General features: G+C 36.5%; 5 protein-coding genes across 7 annotated transcripts; 3 read left to right on the forward strand and 2 right to left on the reverse strand.

The window, feature by feature from the left end:
• Window positions 1–40: 40 nt before the first annotated feature.
• Window positions 41–1,961, forward strand: LOC105210972 (ras-related protein Rab-4B). The gene is made up of 4 exons (XM_011182193.3): window positions 41–420; window positions 557–637; window positions 762–1,094; window positions 1,154–1,961. The coding sequence occupies exons 1-4, from the start codon at window positions 405–407 to the stop codon at window positions 1,363–1,365; spliced, it is 642 nt and encodes a 213-aa protein (XP_011180495.1). The 5' UTR covers window positions 41–404; the 3' UTR covers window positions 1,366–1,961.
• Window positions 1,962–2,089: 128 nt separating this feature from the next.
• LOC105210971 (uncharacterized) lies at window positions 2,090–2,544 on the reverse strand. The gene is made up of 2 exons (XM_011182192.3): window positions 2,375–2,544; window positions 2,090–2,316 (listed from the first exon to the last, which is right to left on the reverse strand). The coding sequence occupies exons 1-2, from the start codon at window positions 2,471–2,473 to the stop codon at window positions 2,206–2,208; spliced, it is 210 nt and encodes a 69-aa protein (XP_011180494.1). The 5' UTR covers window positions 2,474–2,544; the 3' UTR covers window positions 2,090–2,205.
• A 267-nt stretch (window positions 2,545–2,811) lies between these two features.
• LOC105210970 (uncharacterized) lies at window positions 2,812–3,375 on the forward strand. Its single transcript, XM_011182191.3, has 2 exons — window positions 2,812–2,979; window positions 3,127–3,375. Exons 1-2 carry the CDS (start codon window positions 2,933–2,935, stop codon window positions 3,245–3,247), a joined length of 168 nt encoding a protein of 55 aa, XP_011180493.1. The 5' UTR covers window positions 2,812–2,932; the 3' UTR covers window positions 3,248–3,375.
• A 1,034-nt stretch (window positions 3,376–4,409) lies between these two features.
• Window positions 4,410–11,131, reverse strand: LOC105210968 (E3 ubiquitin-protein ligase SH3RF1). 3 transcript variants are annotated; one of them, XM_054232916.1, is made up of 8 exons: window positions 10,650–11,130; window positions 10,426–10,547; window positions 10,231–10,339; window positions 8,186–9,646; window positions 7,382–8,117; window positions 5,881–6,126; window positions 5,398–5,721; window positions 4,410–5,319 (listed from the first exon to the last, which is right to left on the reverse strand). In XM_054232916.1, the coding sequence occupies exons 2-8, from the start codon at window positions 10,537–10,539 to the stop codon at window positions 5,145–5,147; spliced, it is 3,165 nt and encodes a 1,054-aa protein (XP_054088891.1). In that variant the 5' UTR covers window positions 10,540–10,547; window positions 10,650–11,130; the 3' UTR covers window positions 4,410–5,144. The 3 variants fall into 3 exon arrangements, with proteins under 3 accessions (XP_054088891.1, XP_054088890.1, XP_028895251.2); XM_054232915.1 differs by having other exon boundaries at window positions 10,426–10,571; XM_029039418.2 differs by lacking the exon at window positions 5,881–6,126 and having other exon boundaries at window positions 10,426–11,131.
• A 321-nt stretch (window positions 11,132–11,452) lies between these two features.
• LOC105210969 (nucleolar GTP-binding protein 2) lies at window positions 11,453–13,850 on the forward strand. Its single transcript, XM_029039440.2, has 3 exons — window positions 11,453–11,806; window positions 11,861–12,539; window positions 12,625–13,850. The coding sequence occupies exons 1-3, from the start codon at window positions 11,597–11,599 to the stop codon at window positions 13,761–13,763; spliced, it is 2,028 nt and encodes a 675-aa protein (XP_028895273.2). The 5' UTR covers window positions 11,453–11,596; the 3' UTR covers window positions 13,764–13,850.
• Window positions 13,851–13,852: the final 2 nt, after the last annotated feature.

Here is a 13,852-nt window from a genome sequence, read left to right on the forward strand (position 1 = left end):
TATCGCGTTTTGTAGACTTTCGTAGACGTCAATGTGAAATGAATGAAGTCTCCAACCAATTAGTCTCACTGCTAGATTTACAAGTTTTTGTGTGAAAAAAGTTTCGTTTTTTGTTGTTTGCTGAATATTGGCATTATTTTTAGTACCTATATAATTATCATACAAATTAAGTTGTTAATAAATTTCTATTTGTTTAAATGTTATAAGTAACAGCTATACTCTAATTAAAATATGATATAGTTGCATGCAGTGCAGTTGCAACGTAGTAGTTGTTTAATCGAAGTTATTAACACATGCAGCGACAACAATAGCAAGAAAATCAAGTGTAACGAAACATTTTTTGGTGTAAAAGTGGAAATAAAACTATTTGCATAGAATATTATACAAACTAAACGAAAAACAAAATGTCTGAATCTTATGGTATGTTGTTTGGCATTGAATTTCTAATTGTGAAGTTCATGCATATATGTACTTCAATGTGGTATATATGTGTACATATACAAAAATATATATATAAACATATGTAAATACAATGCTTAATTTACGTGTATTACAGATTATCTTTTCAAATTCTTGATTATCGGTAGTGCGGGAAGTGGCAAAAGTTGCTTGCTACATCATTTCATCGAGAATAAGTGTAAGGTTTTGCGATTGCTAAGTTGATCGTTAATTTAGTTTAAAACTGAACCTATATTTACATGCATGACTGTGTTAATTTTTGTACACTTGTATAATATATGCAAAATTATTCATGATTCCAGTTAAAGATGACAGTTCGCATACGATTGGTGTTGAATTTGGCTCACGCATTGTGAATGTTGGTGGTAAATCAGTGAAGCTGCAAATATGGGATACAGCGGGTCAAGAACGTTTCCGTTCGGTGACACGTTCGTACTATCGTGGTGCCGCCGGCGCACTACTAGTGTACGACACCACATCGCGTGACTCCTTTAATGCGCTCAGCAATTGGTTAAACGATGCGCGCACCTTGGCCAGTCCGAATATTGTTATACTGCTGGTGGGCAATAAAAAAGACTTGGAAGATGAGCGCGATGTTACATTCTTAGAAGCAAGCACTTTTGCACAGGAGAATGGTATGGCAACTTAAATAAATATCTATATTTGTATGCAGCAAAGTTCTTTTTTTTTACAGAATTAATATTCCTTGAGACAAGCGCTAAAACGGGTGAAAATGTCGAAGAGGCTTTTTTGAAATGTTCAAAAACTATTTTAGCAAAGATCGAGAGTGGTGAATTAGATCCTGAACGTATAGGCAGTGGCATACAATATGGTGGCGCCGCGCTACGAAATCTACAAACAAGACAGCGCAGCATTAGTAAACCAGATTGTGGTTGCCGTGTCTAATTGGATGTTCGTGATCAACGTAAAATTATCTACATAATCTCATATTAAAACTTTATTATATGTAGAACGTGTAAGAGTTGAAAACAAGTGTAAAACTTAAACGTATATAATAAGTTAGCGGAAGGTGTAAGCATTATATACATTTGTATTATATATGCATTGTAAGCTAAGCGAAAAGTATGTATAATAACCGTTCATTTGAATGCTCACTGTTATACTTTCGTTTATGGTAAATTTTTATACTTTAACAATTAAAACAACAATCATTCCGTGTTTGAGAAGTGCATTGCTTGCCTATTTTCAAAATTTTTACAAAAACTCGATTAATTTGATATTATATAATCGGATTTAGAAAGACACTTATTGATTTCCCGATTTACTCAGTTTTATGCCAATTAAAAATTCGGAATCTCACGACAGTTCTTTGTTTTATATATTGGTTTGTTATTATAATTTATACACTAATTGCACATATACAACTGTATAATGTTAAGAAAATAGAAAATTAAGTAAACTTTTTGTAAATAAGAAAAATTATACAAATTCTTCATGAATAAACGAAATTGAAATTATGGCCAAACCTGGACAAAGTAAAATTATTTTGTTTACTCGAGGATTTTGTTGCCATACTTTAGAAATATATAGTTTATATAGAGTTATGGAATTTATTTATTTCTTTGGTAATGTTGATTTGAATCCATTGCAATGAAAATATTACACTTACTTTTCGATTTTAAAAATAGTTTGTATATATTTCAAAAGCTAGGTAAATGTGTGCGAAGCAGCACCTAATTGTACAAATACTGTATAAAAAGTTTAACTAATATTGTTGCTTGTTAGTTAGTTAACTTTTTTCACATCTCCATTTGTGTCTGCAGCGTAATTTTGATAACAGTTCACCATATCTTTCGCCGTGTAACTGAGTAGCTTCTTGCGACTACCGGGAAAATTCTATGGAAAATCATGTATTTTAGTATTTTAAAATATTTCAATAATATTGTGTGCTTACAATTAAATCACCGGCTATTAATGTCCACAAATACATGAAAGCAGCAGGTAAAACGCTGACAACGAGCGCGAATTCAAAATTGGTGAATGTTTTCAACATTTTGCTGCTTAGTTAAGTAAATGTATGTTATTAGGTACACTTACAATTTCAATTCAATTAGTATATGTGTAACTTCTTTTGAGGGGGAGGACAGATTAAATTTGTATGAAATGTGTCATCACTCAGCTGATTGCCATAAAAGCGACCGATCACAATAGTAAAATGAATGTGTCATAAAAAAATATAATTTTAAATAACGATTTATTTCATTTAGTTTTTCAATATGATTAAATTTATATAAAATTTTAGCGAACTTGTAACTTATACAAAATTAATTAAACTATTTAGGTGTTATTGTTAGTTCTATTGTTACCCGTTCACAACATTAAAATTCACAATAGATGTCAATAATCACAATTTATGTATGACATTACATTTGACTGAACATCTGTTCAGTCGTAGATTTTCGTGATCTAAAAATTTATAGTTTTTGACTCCTTTAAATTCAACATTAACAAAATGAGGATTCCATTTGGTAAAAAGCATGCTGAAATTGCCACTTCCTTGTAAGTATCACATAAGACATTTATTTTTATGGAAATAAAATTTTTGCCATATAATTTTGTGCCACAATCCAGTTTTGTCTGCACATTGCATAATCAATACGACAAAAATGTATTAAATTATAACAATTTTAATTTTACCTATTTTAGTGTCTCATCAGCGGCAGGATTTGGCGGCGCAGCGGGGCTTGCTCTACTCTACTTGACAGATTGGAAATTGGTGCTGCAATACATGCCAATCTACAACACGAAATTTGACAAATCCGAATGATTTGCTCGATACGTTGGGGAAAAACATTTACATTTTTCGCTCTATCCTCATGTTGTTCATAAATTTAAAGTTACTTTGCTTACACTTAATGTGTTCTAAATAAAAGTAGTGTGAAAATTTCAACGAAAGAGCAAAAATGTTTTTTTATTATTATTTATTTGCTTAAGCATGTGTTTGTCTGCAAAAAATGACAGTAAAAGTGCCACAGCTTAAATTCAGCTAGTTAATCCTGGCATCTGTTGTACCTACTTCAACATTGGCGCAAATAAATAAAAAGGAACACTGAAGTGGTGAGATTTTTGTACCGATTTCTAATGGATAATTCGATTTAATAAACACGATTCTTATCTGTGGTTGTTACAGTTCTAAAAATAAGAACTATATTACCGTATTACAAGTCACAATTGGTCTACCAAAGGCCTGCGTGCGTCGATAGAGAACCACTTAACCTTAATTGTATTATCCAGCTCTCAATTTAAAAAAAAAAATCTCACTTTGGAAAGCACTTATGAGTATACTTGACAGTTTCTGCAACCGAAAGAAAATGCGTTCCCATTCGTAAGAGTTTATTCCTGCCTACATTTGATATTTGCAAATATAGCATTCCAAGTTGTAAATGAAACAATGCTCGTTGTTAGTAAATCTTTTATTTTTCCTACAACAGGAATATCTGTAATAAAAATTCTAACTAACTATTTTACATAAAAATTGTAATTTAAGCTAATACGTGATGTAAAAGCATTATGTATTTGTATTTGCATACATATAAACACACATACATATGTATGTGTAACGTATGCATTCGTTTGTATAAAATTACATAAAAAAGTATAAAAATGGCAGGATACTTTCTTATTCGAGTGTGTTAGTTCTTTAAAGTACAATTTTGTTTGATCACTTAGTTAAACAAGTTCCAACGGATTTGTGCATGTGCTTTCAAAATATTTTGTTTTTGAAATCTGTATTGAATTTATTCCTGCTTGAAGTGGCTTAAATGATAAAAAATGTTCATGTTGTGCATGTATGTCACCTACATTTCGCTTAAATTACGCTTATTATTAACTAAAATTGTGCGATTTGAATTTTTAGTTTGTGCAATGTGTACCAAGTTGGTATCTAATAAATGTAGTTCTACAAAAACTGCATAATTTCTTACTTATTCTAATCAGATTCATTAGTTGCTTATGCATACATGTAATGTATAAATTATAACCTATAAATTGTTTTAGAGTTTTCACGATATTTGTTAAGAAAAAATGTATGGAAAATAACTTTGTTGTTTGAACAATTTGATTGCATTTCATAATTTTTTCTTCCACTACTAATTTTTTTTTACTTTATTGCGTAAATACTAACAATATCAAAAGTGCGCGCGTATGTCTTTTATGTCGCTTTAATAATTCACTTTTGAAAAGTTTATTGCAATTTTGGTTTTTAACAAAAAACTAAAACTATGCATAATGAATGCTGCGGTCATCGACCAGCGATTAAATACTAATTTTCGAAGACAATTGATAAAACAACAATTAATGTAAATAAGGTAAACCGTATGTACTAGTACATACTTGCAATCAATGAGTTTGCACTATATCTCCAAACTAACTGGGATCAAACAAGAAAAACGTAAAAGTACTGCAATCGTTTAAAGCGTAAAGGTAATAGTTTGAAATAAGTAATGAAAAGTTTTGATTGCGTTTCAAAAAGGTAGCACTCGTATTTACATATTGGACAAGAAAGTATAATCGAAATATGGGAGACTAACTTTAAACTTCCTGAATCAACATACATACACGCTAATGTTATTTTTAACAATATACCGCAGTATAAAGGTAATGTCATTTCGATGAAAACATTAACAATTCGAATAACCTTGATTTCCACTTTTCCTTACACCATTCTATATATCTGGCTCAACGAATGATGCTGGAAACAGACCGGTCTTATTGGAACGCGCATGCGTGCCCTTATACCAGCCATTTTTCTGACGACGTTGCACATAAATGATATCGCCTACTTGTAGTTCCAGCTCTATATCACTATTAGGCGGATATGGCACTACACACCTGAAACGGCTGTCAAAAAGATATACGATATATATATAAATCATACACCACAGAAACAACAAAAAAAAAACATGTAACTGGCTGTACCTTTCGCGTGAGCACTGTGTTGACTTGGTGGTGGCACTTGCCGCAACTGCGGCTGCTGTTATATTGCAGGGCGCGAGCAATGCTGTGAGACCACTATTGCTGCCGCTAACTGCGCCATAATCGTTGGCGGAGCTAGATAGAGCGGCTGCTGCATCCAAACTATGGGATTTGCGGTGATTCGACAGAATTGTGTTTGTTGGAATTATTTGTTGTTGTTCGCCAGCACTTTTAGGCGTATTAGAGAGTGTCTGTTGTTGTTGTTGTTGTGGCACCACTGAGTTATAAATGCTGCGCAAGGTAGCATTATCCATAGATTGGCGTGCGCTGAAAACAAAGGAAAAAAAAGAATTAATTAATTAAATAAAAAAATAAAATTAATTAATTAAATAAAAATAAATTAATTAATTAAATAAAAAAAAATAATAAATTAAATTAATTATAATAAATATGCAATATCAAGTTTTATCTGAATTGGTGTTTTACTTATGCAAGTGTGGACGTTCTTTTGGGCCTCTCAATTGCTGTGATCCATAGCCCACAGCTGCTTGTGCAGTGACTTGTTGCATATGTGTTTGTTGTTGTTGATGTTTTTGTTGCGTGGAATGTGGCTGTGCCTTGAGCATATTCTCTTGAATTTGTGCCATTGCTGGTGTATTTGCAGCCGATGCAGCGACCGCTGTTGGATCATTTGGCAGACTCTGCAACAATTGGCTAGGGCAGGAGCCAGAACTGTGCGGAAAATTTTATTAGTGGAAATACATATATTATTTTGCGTTTATACAATATACAGATTACATCTGGTGAGAGCAGCTAGTAGAAGGAAATGTTGCCATGGCATAAAACTCAAAACAATCAAAAAGTGTCTTCCTCATATAATTTAAGGAATGCATCCAGGTTGACGGCAAGCCTAAATTAATTGTTATCAAAGTCATCTAACGGAAGGCCCAGGAATCGGGCTGTTTCGACAGGGTCGGACTAAAGGGAAAGGGGTATTGCATGAGTTGGGTTTAGAGGCATGAAAAAGGGTGGTTATTGTAATGCCAACACTCTTTGCATGCAGGACATATATTGAGTCGGGGTTCAGTCTGAATAGATAGGAGTTTAACCTGCTACAATATCCAGAAGAAGGTGTTAATGGCGCAGAGGTGCTATGAGTGGCGTTCAGTGCTTATCGGAAGTCTGTCACATCCGAAGTCCGGTCGGTATAGTTCTGTAAGTCCCCGACGTATTTCAGGAATATACTCTTGATAGCTCTGGGAGCCTACTGCACTCAAGTGACCATATACAGGCTGCGTATTTTATAACCGGTCGGCCGATAACCTGGTATGTTTCCAACAATGTTTCTTTGTCTTTACCGCATGTGCTGCCGACTAGCGACTAGCGACTTCGGGATCTTGTTGTGGATCTGTACCTTGGTAACAATCGCGGTCGTATGGGGAGTGAAAGAGTACAGGCTATTCAGTGTAACCCCCAAATTTTTGGGGTTATTGACGGAATTTTAGTGCCATCGGCAGATATATTAAGATCTAGACTGTACTCTTTCGTTCAATTGGTGAATAAGGTAGCTGTGGATTTGATTGATAGGGAAAGGGTTAGGCTCTTAGTAGTGAAGAAACGAGAAATGTCGAGGATAGGGGTTCAATTTCAAACACATGTCATCGAATACCTTGCCCGACGTCATTATCGTACAATCATCGACGTAAGAGGTGACTGAGCAAGGAAGCCCCCCAAGTGTTTTCACTACTGGGGAAAGGAGAGTTATCGGACGATAAGACTGGCTTCCCTAGTTTCAGCAGTGTACCACTCTTCCGGTTTTCAACGTGTCGTGTATGTTAAGAGTAGTCATCGACAAAATAGGGAAATATGATTGGTACACGGTGATTTTAATTAATAGAAGTTCAATCAATGTCACTATCCAAAACGGGATTGTTCTCACAACAGACAGTAATTGTCTGTTCACATTCCGTTTGCATTGAATACTCACCGTACATGTACCGGATGCATTTGCGCATGTGCATTGGCTGCTGCAAAATGTGGGTTGGTTTTCTGTATGGCGTTGCATACGGTATTTTTGCTCATATTATGGGTGGAGTCATCTGGTGGCGATGCCGTCGTGTCATGTGCGGCTTGTGAGTGTGGACTTTTCTGTTGTTGGCGTGCGTTTGCACTGCTCGGTGATTTCGAACGTGATTTGATGTGCGCTAACCGCTTCATTAACTGCACCGCACTGGATGTGGTGGAGGAAGAAGCTGCTGGCGCGCTTGTATGCGCTATATTTTCCTTCTGCTTGCCACTATCCTTCTCCTTAACGCTGTGCTCTTTCGTATTATCATGCGTCTTACTGTAGCGGTTGAAAAACGCCTCGACTGTGTGACCGAGAGGTTTTGTCCAAACTGACGACACTGGTACGGGTGCACTGCTCACCTGACGCGGCGGCAAATCAGGCGGTTGATGTAAACTTTGTATTCTCTGTGATGTTGAAGTAACAACTGGCTGTGACGGCACAATGGGAATAAGGTTTTGGCCGGCTTTTGCAGTGTTTTGATTGGCGTGTGGCGCGCTCTGCAATGGCACATACTTCCATTGATGCATCAATTGTTGTTGATCGCGGCTTCTTAGTGGCGTCACATAGTTGCCTGGAAAAACGCCGGTAATATCTTGCCAGTTTTTACCCTTGAACCAACCGTCCAGACAGCGCTCCGTTACGATGTAAACACAACCTGTAATTTGGTAAAAAAAATGAAAATATTTTATTTTCGAAATATTTATTAAAACTAAAAACGCATACCTTTTTTCAGCTCTAACTCATCGCTTTTGCGTGGCTTGTATGGATAAAGTGCGAGATAACCCCAAGGTAAACTTGGTGGCACATGTTGCCCCACAACACTGGTTTTCAAAACGTTGACGCGTTGCTGCGCCTGTTGCGCATTCAGTTGTTGCTTTTGTTGGATCTGTTGTGGATGCATTTGTTGTTGCTGCTGTTCACGTGCCATTGTGCTTTGCGGCACCGCCACGTTAGCAGCATTGCTGCTCTCTTCCACTTCCACACCATTGCCACACGAAGTATGACGTACAATATCTGCAGAATTGGTGTCTGCTGGCACGCTTAGGATTTCCGCTGAATGACGATTCGATTGCAAAATGCTTAGCATTGCACCTGTGCCCAAGCCTGTGTGCAAGTTGCCAGCGGAGAGTAGAGCATTTAGGGAATGGCGCTTTTCACGTTTATCGCGGAAACGCACCGAGCTGGAGCCACTAACTATATTGAGGTTTGCACTTTCATGCTGTGGCGATGCGGGCAGTGACTGGTTCGGACTGCTCGGCATCGATGTTGAATTAACAACACAAGCTATGCCACTATTAGACGCTGTCGTTGTTGTTGTGGTGCTAATCGAATGTGGGCTAGTGGCACTTGATGAGGAATTCGATGCAGTTGTCGATGAAGTATTGGATTCACTATTGTTTGTATCGATTTGTGGCATTGGCGGTGGATTGCGTAACTGTTGCGGTACTGCTTGCTTAGCACTGCCTGCAGCTGCTGCAGGATAGTTCGCGGCCAATGTGGCTAGATCTACAACTGGCGGGGCAGACGTTGTTGCCGTTGACATATTGTTAACTACGTAAGTTGTTTCGAGCACCTGTTTGGCGAGTGCATTCAATTCTACAAAAGCGATTGGAAAAATACCAATTGCACTGCCAATGCAACCTTCAGCCCAATTATGATCCACGCGTCGCAAAACATGTATAATGGTACCTTTTTTGAAAGTGAGACAACCTTGCTCCTCATTCGGCGGCATTTTAAAATCATACAACGCAATGCATTGCGGTGTTGGCAACGGTACAACAACTTGCACGTGGTTTATGGGGAAAGTACCCTCCGAAATGAAGCCGTTGCCGTTGTTGAGCTGCCCCACGTACCAATTGCTATCGATTTTACGCTTAAGCAACACCAAATCGCCCTTCTTAAAATGCAAATCGGACGGTTCGGCTGACTCGAAATCATAAAGTGCGTAAGCGTGTGGCAACAAGCAACGGCGTTGTTGCAAAAACTGTTGTGGCAGTTGTTGGACACCAGCACTTATATTGTTACTGATGGGCAGTATATTTTGTTGTTGTTGTTGGGTTTGAGTTGGTGCATTTGTCTGGTGTTGCTGCTCATAATCGTTGATATTTCGAATATCCGGGCTAGATTTAGAGGTGTGCGATTTCTGTTGTTGTTGTGTCTTACTGGCAGCTGCATTTTTCATACCTGCAATTTATTGAGGTTATAAGTGATATATTATATTTTCAGATTTGACAAGTAACTTAAAATATTTTAATCTTTAATAGAAAAATGTATAATACGGATAAATATAGTTATAAATAATAAATATATATAATAATATATACTCATAAATGATTTACTTATAAATTATTATTATTTTAATAAAAAAATAGTAATATAAATTAATTTTGGTTTTTGCATAGCTCTACAGTAAAATCAAATGAATTTATGTTACTAAATGTTTGTTACTGGGTACTAATTTCTTAATAATGCATATGCATACGTCCATTAGCTTTCTATTACTTTATAAGTCAATTAATGCAAACAACATACTTCAGCTATGCACACTGAATATAAGACATATTAATTATACAAACTCTTACACATTATATTTTGTTGTTACTACCAATCTAATTTGGTTGTGCGTGGGTTGATTTTAACATGCAGATATTGCGATACTTTTCTAAAATGAGCGCCCTAACATGCATACTTACACTATAAAGTGTGCATATATTTATACATATTACAAGAATTGAATGCAAAGCATATATGTATGTATTTCTACCCACCTTCTAGTATCCGCATCAAGAGAACGTTTGGTGGCAAATCATCTATTTTTACCTCAACTAATACACGACATTCCGGACAGCGCAACTCTTGCCGACTGGACATGATCACCTGCGAAATTGTAGCAATTCATTTTTATATGAATACATACTAAGAAGTATTTGTTAAATATTAAAATAATACTATCTTCATATTACCTCTAAGCATTTTCGACAAAACGTGTGTTGGCAGGGTAACACCTTCGATGAAGTATCCAAACGTTCCAAACACACAGAACACTCCAACAAGTCATTAAGTGTATGTTCATCCATTTTAGGCACTGTTTGTTATTATTATATTTAAACTTTTATCAAATAATTAAAACTGTGCAATGTTTCCATATTTAACAAATATGATTTCATTAATTTATGTATGTATTTACCAAAGCGTATGCATATGAATACATTTACATATATGTATATTTAAGCAACTATTTCAAGGATAGTAGGTGTAAGTACATTTCGTTGCATTGTAAGAAATTTAACTGATCGCAGCGCATTCCGATGCGCAACATTATTGCTGTTTTCGTTTGACACCTAGCACTTCACAAATTGCCCTATACCAAAATATCCACATATTGAAAAAATGCATTCCGCGACATCGAGTCAAGTGAATGGGCGGAAAATATACACACACTTGTGAAATTACTTCAGCCAACTTTGTTAGCTTATTGCATTACTTCTGATGCGCAACAATTCAAAGAAACTATTTGCAAATAAAATATTTTTTAAATTACAACTACATTTAGTTTACCAATTCGTTCATTTTTTTACATAAAATACATTTTCTCACTAATCTAATAAGCAAAATTCAGTCACAATTCAGTTTTCAAGCCATGATGCAAATGTCAAATAGGAAAACTATTGGAATTTATGCAAATCGGGGTATGTTCAGTGAAAGCTGTTTAATAATGAAATGGAAAACCAATGCACATTGTGAATTTAAAAAAAATAACTTATGCATTTACATTTCGAAATGATAAGCACAACAATAAAACATGCAAATGATTGTAGTAAAATTATAAAATATATATTATTGAAATTCTGTATAGAATATTTTATAGATTTAAAACAAAAGTCAATGATTCTTGCATCACTGATTTCTGTTTACGTTGTATATATCAAAAGAGAATTGGGAAAAGTCTCCAAAGCAGCATAGCTTCAAAATCAGCTGCGATCAAAACATAACCTAGAAGTTTCCTTTAAAATATTACACACGCTGCGTCGTGTTTGTGTTTCTAGTGCGCTCTTAATTTTTTGTTTATTTTCCAAAATATCCAGTTTAAAAATCATATTTTAGCAAATATTTAAGGCATAAAAAAGCAGAAACATGCCGAAAGTTCGAAGCGCCACCGGGCCACCGCGAAAGCAGGGCTTTAATCACTCCAATCACTCGATGAACCCAGAGCGACCCAAATCTGGCCTGAAAGGGGTAGCCAATCCTCGTACTCAGGCAACAATAAAGCGATTGCAAATGTATCGCAATTTCAAGGCAAAGCGTGATCGCAGAGGAAAAATTATAACACCAGCGCCATTCCAGGTAAATTAAATCCTATATATTGTTTTAAACAATTGCTCACACATTTCTTTATAGGGACGTTTGCCATCTGGCACAATGGCACGAGTGGAGCCTTCACCAAAATGGTTTAGTAATTCCAGGGTGATATCGCAAAGTGCTTTGCAAAAGTTCCAGGATGAGATTGGTAAAGCAGTAAAAGATCCATATCAAGTGATAATGAAGCCGTCACAATTGCCAATTACACTGCTCAATGAGTCCAGCAAGTATAAACGCGTACATTTATTAGATACAGAAAGTTTCGATAGCACATTCGGCCCCAAAAAACAACGAAAACGTGTCAATTTGAAAGTACGCGATTTAGAAGATTTGACACGTAGCGCAGAGGCACAAGCCGATAATTATGATGAAACCAAAGATGTTGATTTGATACGTGAAGACACAGGCGAAAAAGCTGCGCAACGCGATTGGATATTTGCTGCCGGACAGAGTCGTCGTATCTGGAATGAATTGCATAAAGTAGTTGATGCTTCTGATGTTTTACTCCAAGTACTTGATGCGCGCGATCCCATGGGCACACGTTCGAAATACATTGAACAATTTTTACGCAAAGAAAAACCGCACAAGCACTTGTTCTTCATTTTGAACAAAGTAGATTTGGTGCCTGTGTGGGTGACGCAACGCTGGGTGGCTATATTAAGTGCAGAATATCCAACGATTGCCTTCCACGCTTCAATGCAGCATCCTTTCGGCAAAGGTTAGTATTAACTTTTATTTTATTTATATATATTTATAATATTTTATTTATTATTAACTTTACCTTTGTTTTTGTTTTCCAATAGGTGCGCTTATAAATCTTTTCCGCCAGTTGGGCAAACTGCATATGGACAAAAAACAAATCAGTGTTGGTTTCATTGGTTATCCGAATGTAGGCAAATCTTCCGTTATTAACGCATTGCGTTCCAAAAAAGTGTGCAACGTTGCACCCATCGCTGGAGAGACAAAAGTTTGGCAGTATATTACGTTGATGAAACGTATTTTCCTCATCGATTGTCCCGGTGTGGTTTATCCCTCAGCCGAAACCGACACCGAAAAGGTTTTGAAAGGTGTGGTACGTGTGGAATTGGTGACAAATCCTGAAGATTATGCAGAAACGGTTCTACAACGTGTGCGTAGGGAATATATACAGAAAACATATAAAGTGGAAAGCTGGACTTCGTCAATGGACTTTTTGGAGCAATTAGCTAAAAAATCCGGAAAATTATTAAAAGGTGGCGAGCCTGATATAACTGTCACTTCACGTATGGTACTGAATGACTGGCAGCGTGGAAAGTTACCATTTTATGTCGCACCCGAAGGTTATGAAATGCCAAGATCCCAAGCTAATAAGCCACAAACCACCAACGAAACAGAAACCACCGCCGCCGAAGCCGTTCAAGATGGCGATGATGCCAAATCGGAGGCACCTACATTCGTTAGCGAGTCGGTTAAAAAGGCGAGAGAGTTCAAACAGCTACAAGATTTCCGCAAAATTAAAGTTGGCATTGATTTCGAAGCAGACGATGTACGTGAGCTGGACAAAATCGATTTGGAATTACTTGAAAAACAGAAAGCCGAGCGTTTGGAACGTAAAAAGCAACGTTCACAAAATCCCGATGACGAGGAAGAGTCAAGCGACGGCGCTAGCGAGTTCTACTCTGAAGATGAATACGTTGAGGATCTGGGACGTGTGGTGCACAAAAAAGCCAGCATCAAACGTAAAGCCAGTGTGGCGATAACGGCGTCTGGAAAGTTTAAAGTCGAACCTGATATGGGCGATGAAAGTGATAGTGAAGGCAAACAACCTGCAGCTAAAAAGCGTTTAACCGCCAAAGAGAAACGTGCTTTGGAGCGCAGTTTGAAACGCAAAAAGATCGGCAGTAATTTCTATGAAGTATCCAATGTGAAGAATCGTAATAGAAATAAGAAACATGAACCATGATATGAGTGAAATGTGCAAGTTTTGATTACGCCTGTAACATATTATTAAAATCTACAAAATACAGAATAAATTTTATTTTATCATGTATA

Source organism: Zeugodacus cucurbitae, chromosome 6, assembly GCF_028554725.1.
Source record: "Zeugodacus cucurbitae isolate PBARC_wt_2022May chromosome 6, idZeuCucr1.2, whole genome shotgun sequence".
Classification (NCBI taxonomy): Eukaryota; Metazoa; Arthropoda; class Insecta; order Diptera; family Tephritidae; genus Zeugodacus; species Zeugodacus cucurbitae.

Coding starts and splice junctions, on each gene's coding strand:
- LOC105210970 (XM_011182191.3), top strand. CDS start 2,933: ATGAGGATTCCATTTGGTAAAAAGCATGCTGAAATTGCCACTTCCTT. Junction 2,980..3,126: donor GCTGAAATTGCCACTTCCTT/GTAAGTATCACA, acceptor TACCTATTTTAG/TGTCTCATCAGCGGCAGGAT.
- LOC105210968 (XM_054232916.1), bottom strand. CDS start 10,539: ATGGATGAACATACACTTAATGACTTGTTGGAGTGTTCTGTGTGTTTG. Junction 9,647..10,230: donor CTTGATGCGGATACTAGAAG/GTGGGTAGAAAT, acceptor AATAAATTGCAG/GTATGAAAAATGCAGCTGCC. Junction 6,127..7,381: donor ATGCATCCGGTACATGTACG/GTGAGTATTCAA, acceptor TTTTCCGCACAG/TTCTGGCTCCTGCCCTAGCC.
- LOC105210969 (XM_029039440.2), top strand. CDS start 11,597: ATGCCGAAAGTTCGAAGCGCCACCGGGCCACCGCGAAAGCAGGGCTTT. Junction 11,807..11,860: donor TAACACCAGCGCCATTCCAG/GTAAATTAAATC, acceptor ATTTCTTTATAG/GGACGTTTGCCATCTGGCAC. Junction 12,540..12,624: donor GCAGCATCCTTTCGGCAAAG/GTTAGTATTAAC, acceptor GTTTTCCAATAG/GTGCGCTTATAAATCTTTTC.
- LOC105210972 (XM_011182193.3), top strand. Junction 638..761: donor TCATTTCATCGAGAATAAGT/GTAAGGTTTTGC, acceptor TCATGATTCCAG/TTAAAGATGACAGTTCGCAT. Junction 1,095..1,153: donor CACTTTTGCACAGGAGAATG/GTATGGCAACTT, acceptor TTTTTTTTACAG/AATTAATATTCCTTGAGACA.
- LOC105210971 (XM_011182192.3), bottom strand. CDS start 2,473: ATGTTGAAAACATTCACCAATTTTGAATTCGCGCTCGTTGTCAGCGTT. Junction 2,317..2,374: donor TAATAGCCGGTGATTTAATT/GTAAGCACACAA, acceptor GATTTTCCATAG/AATTTTCCCGGTAGTCGCAA.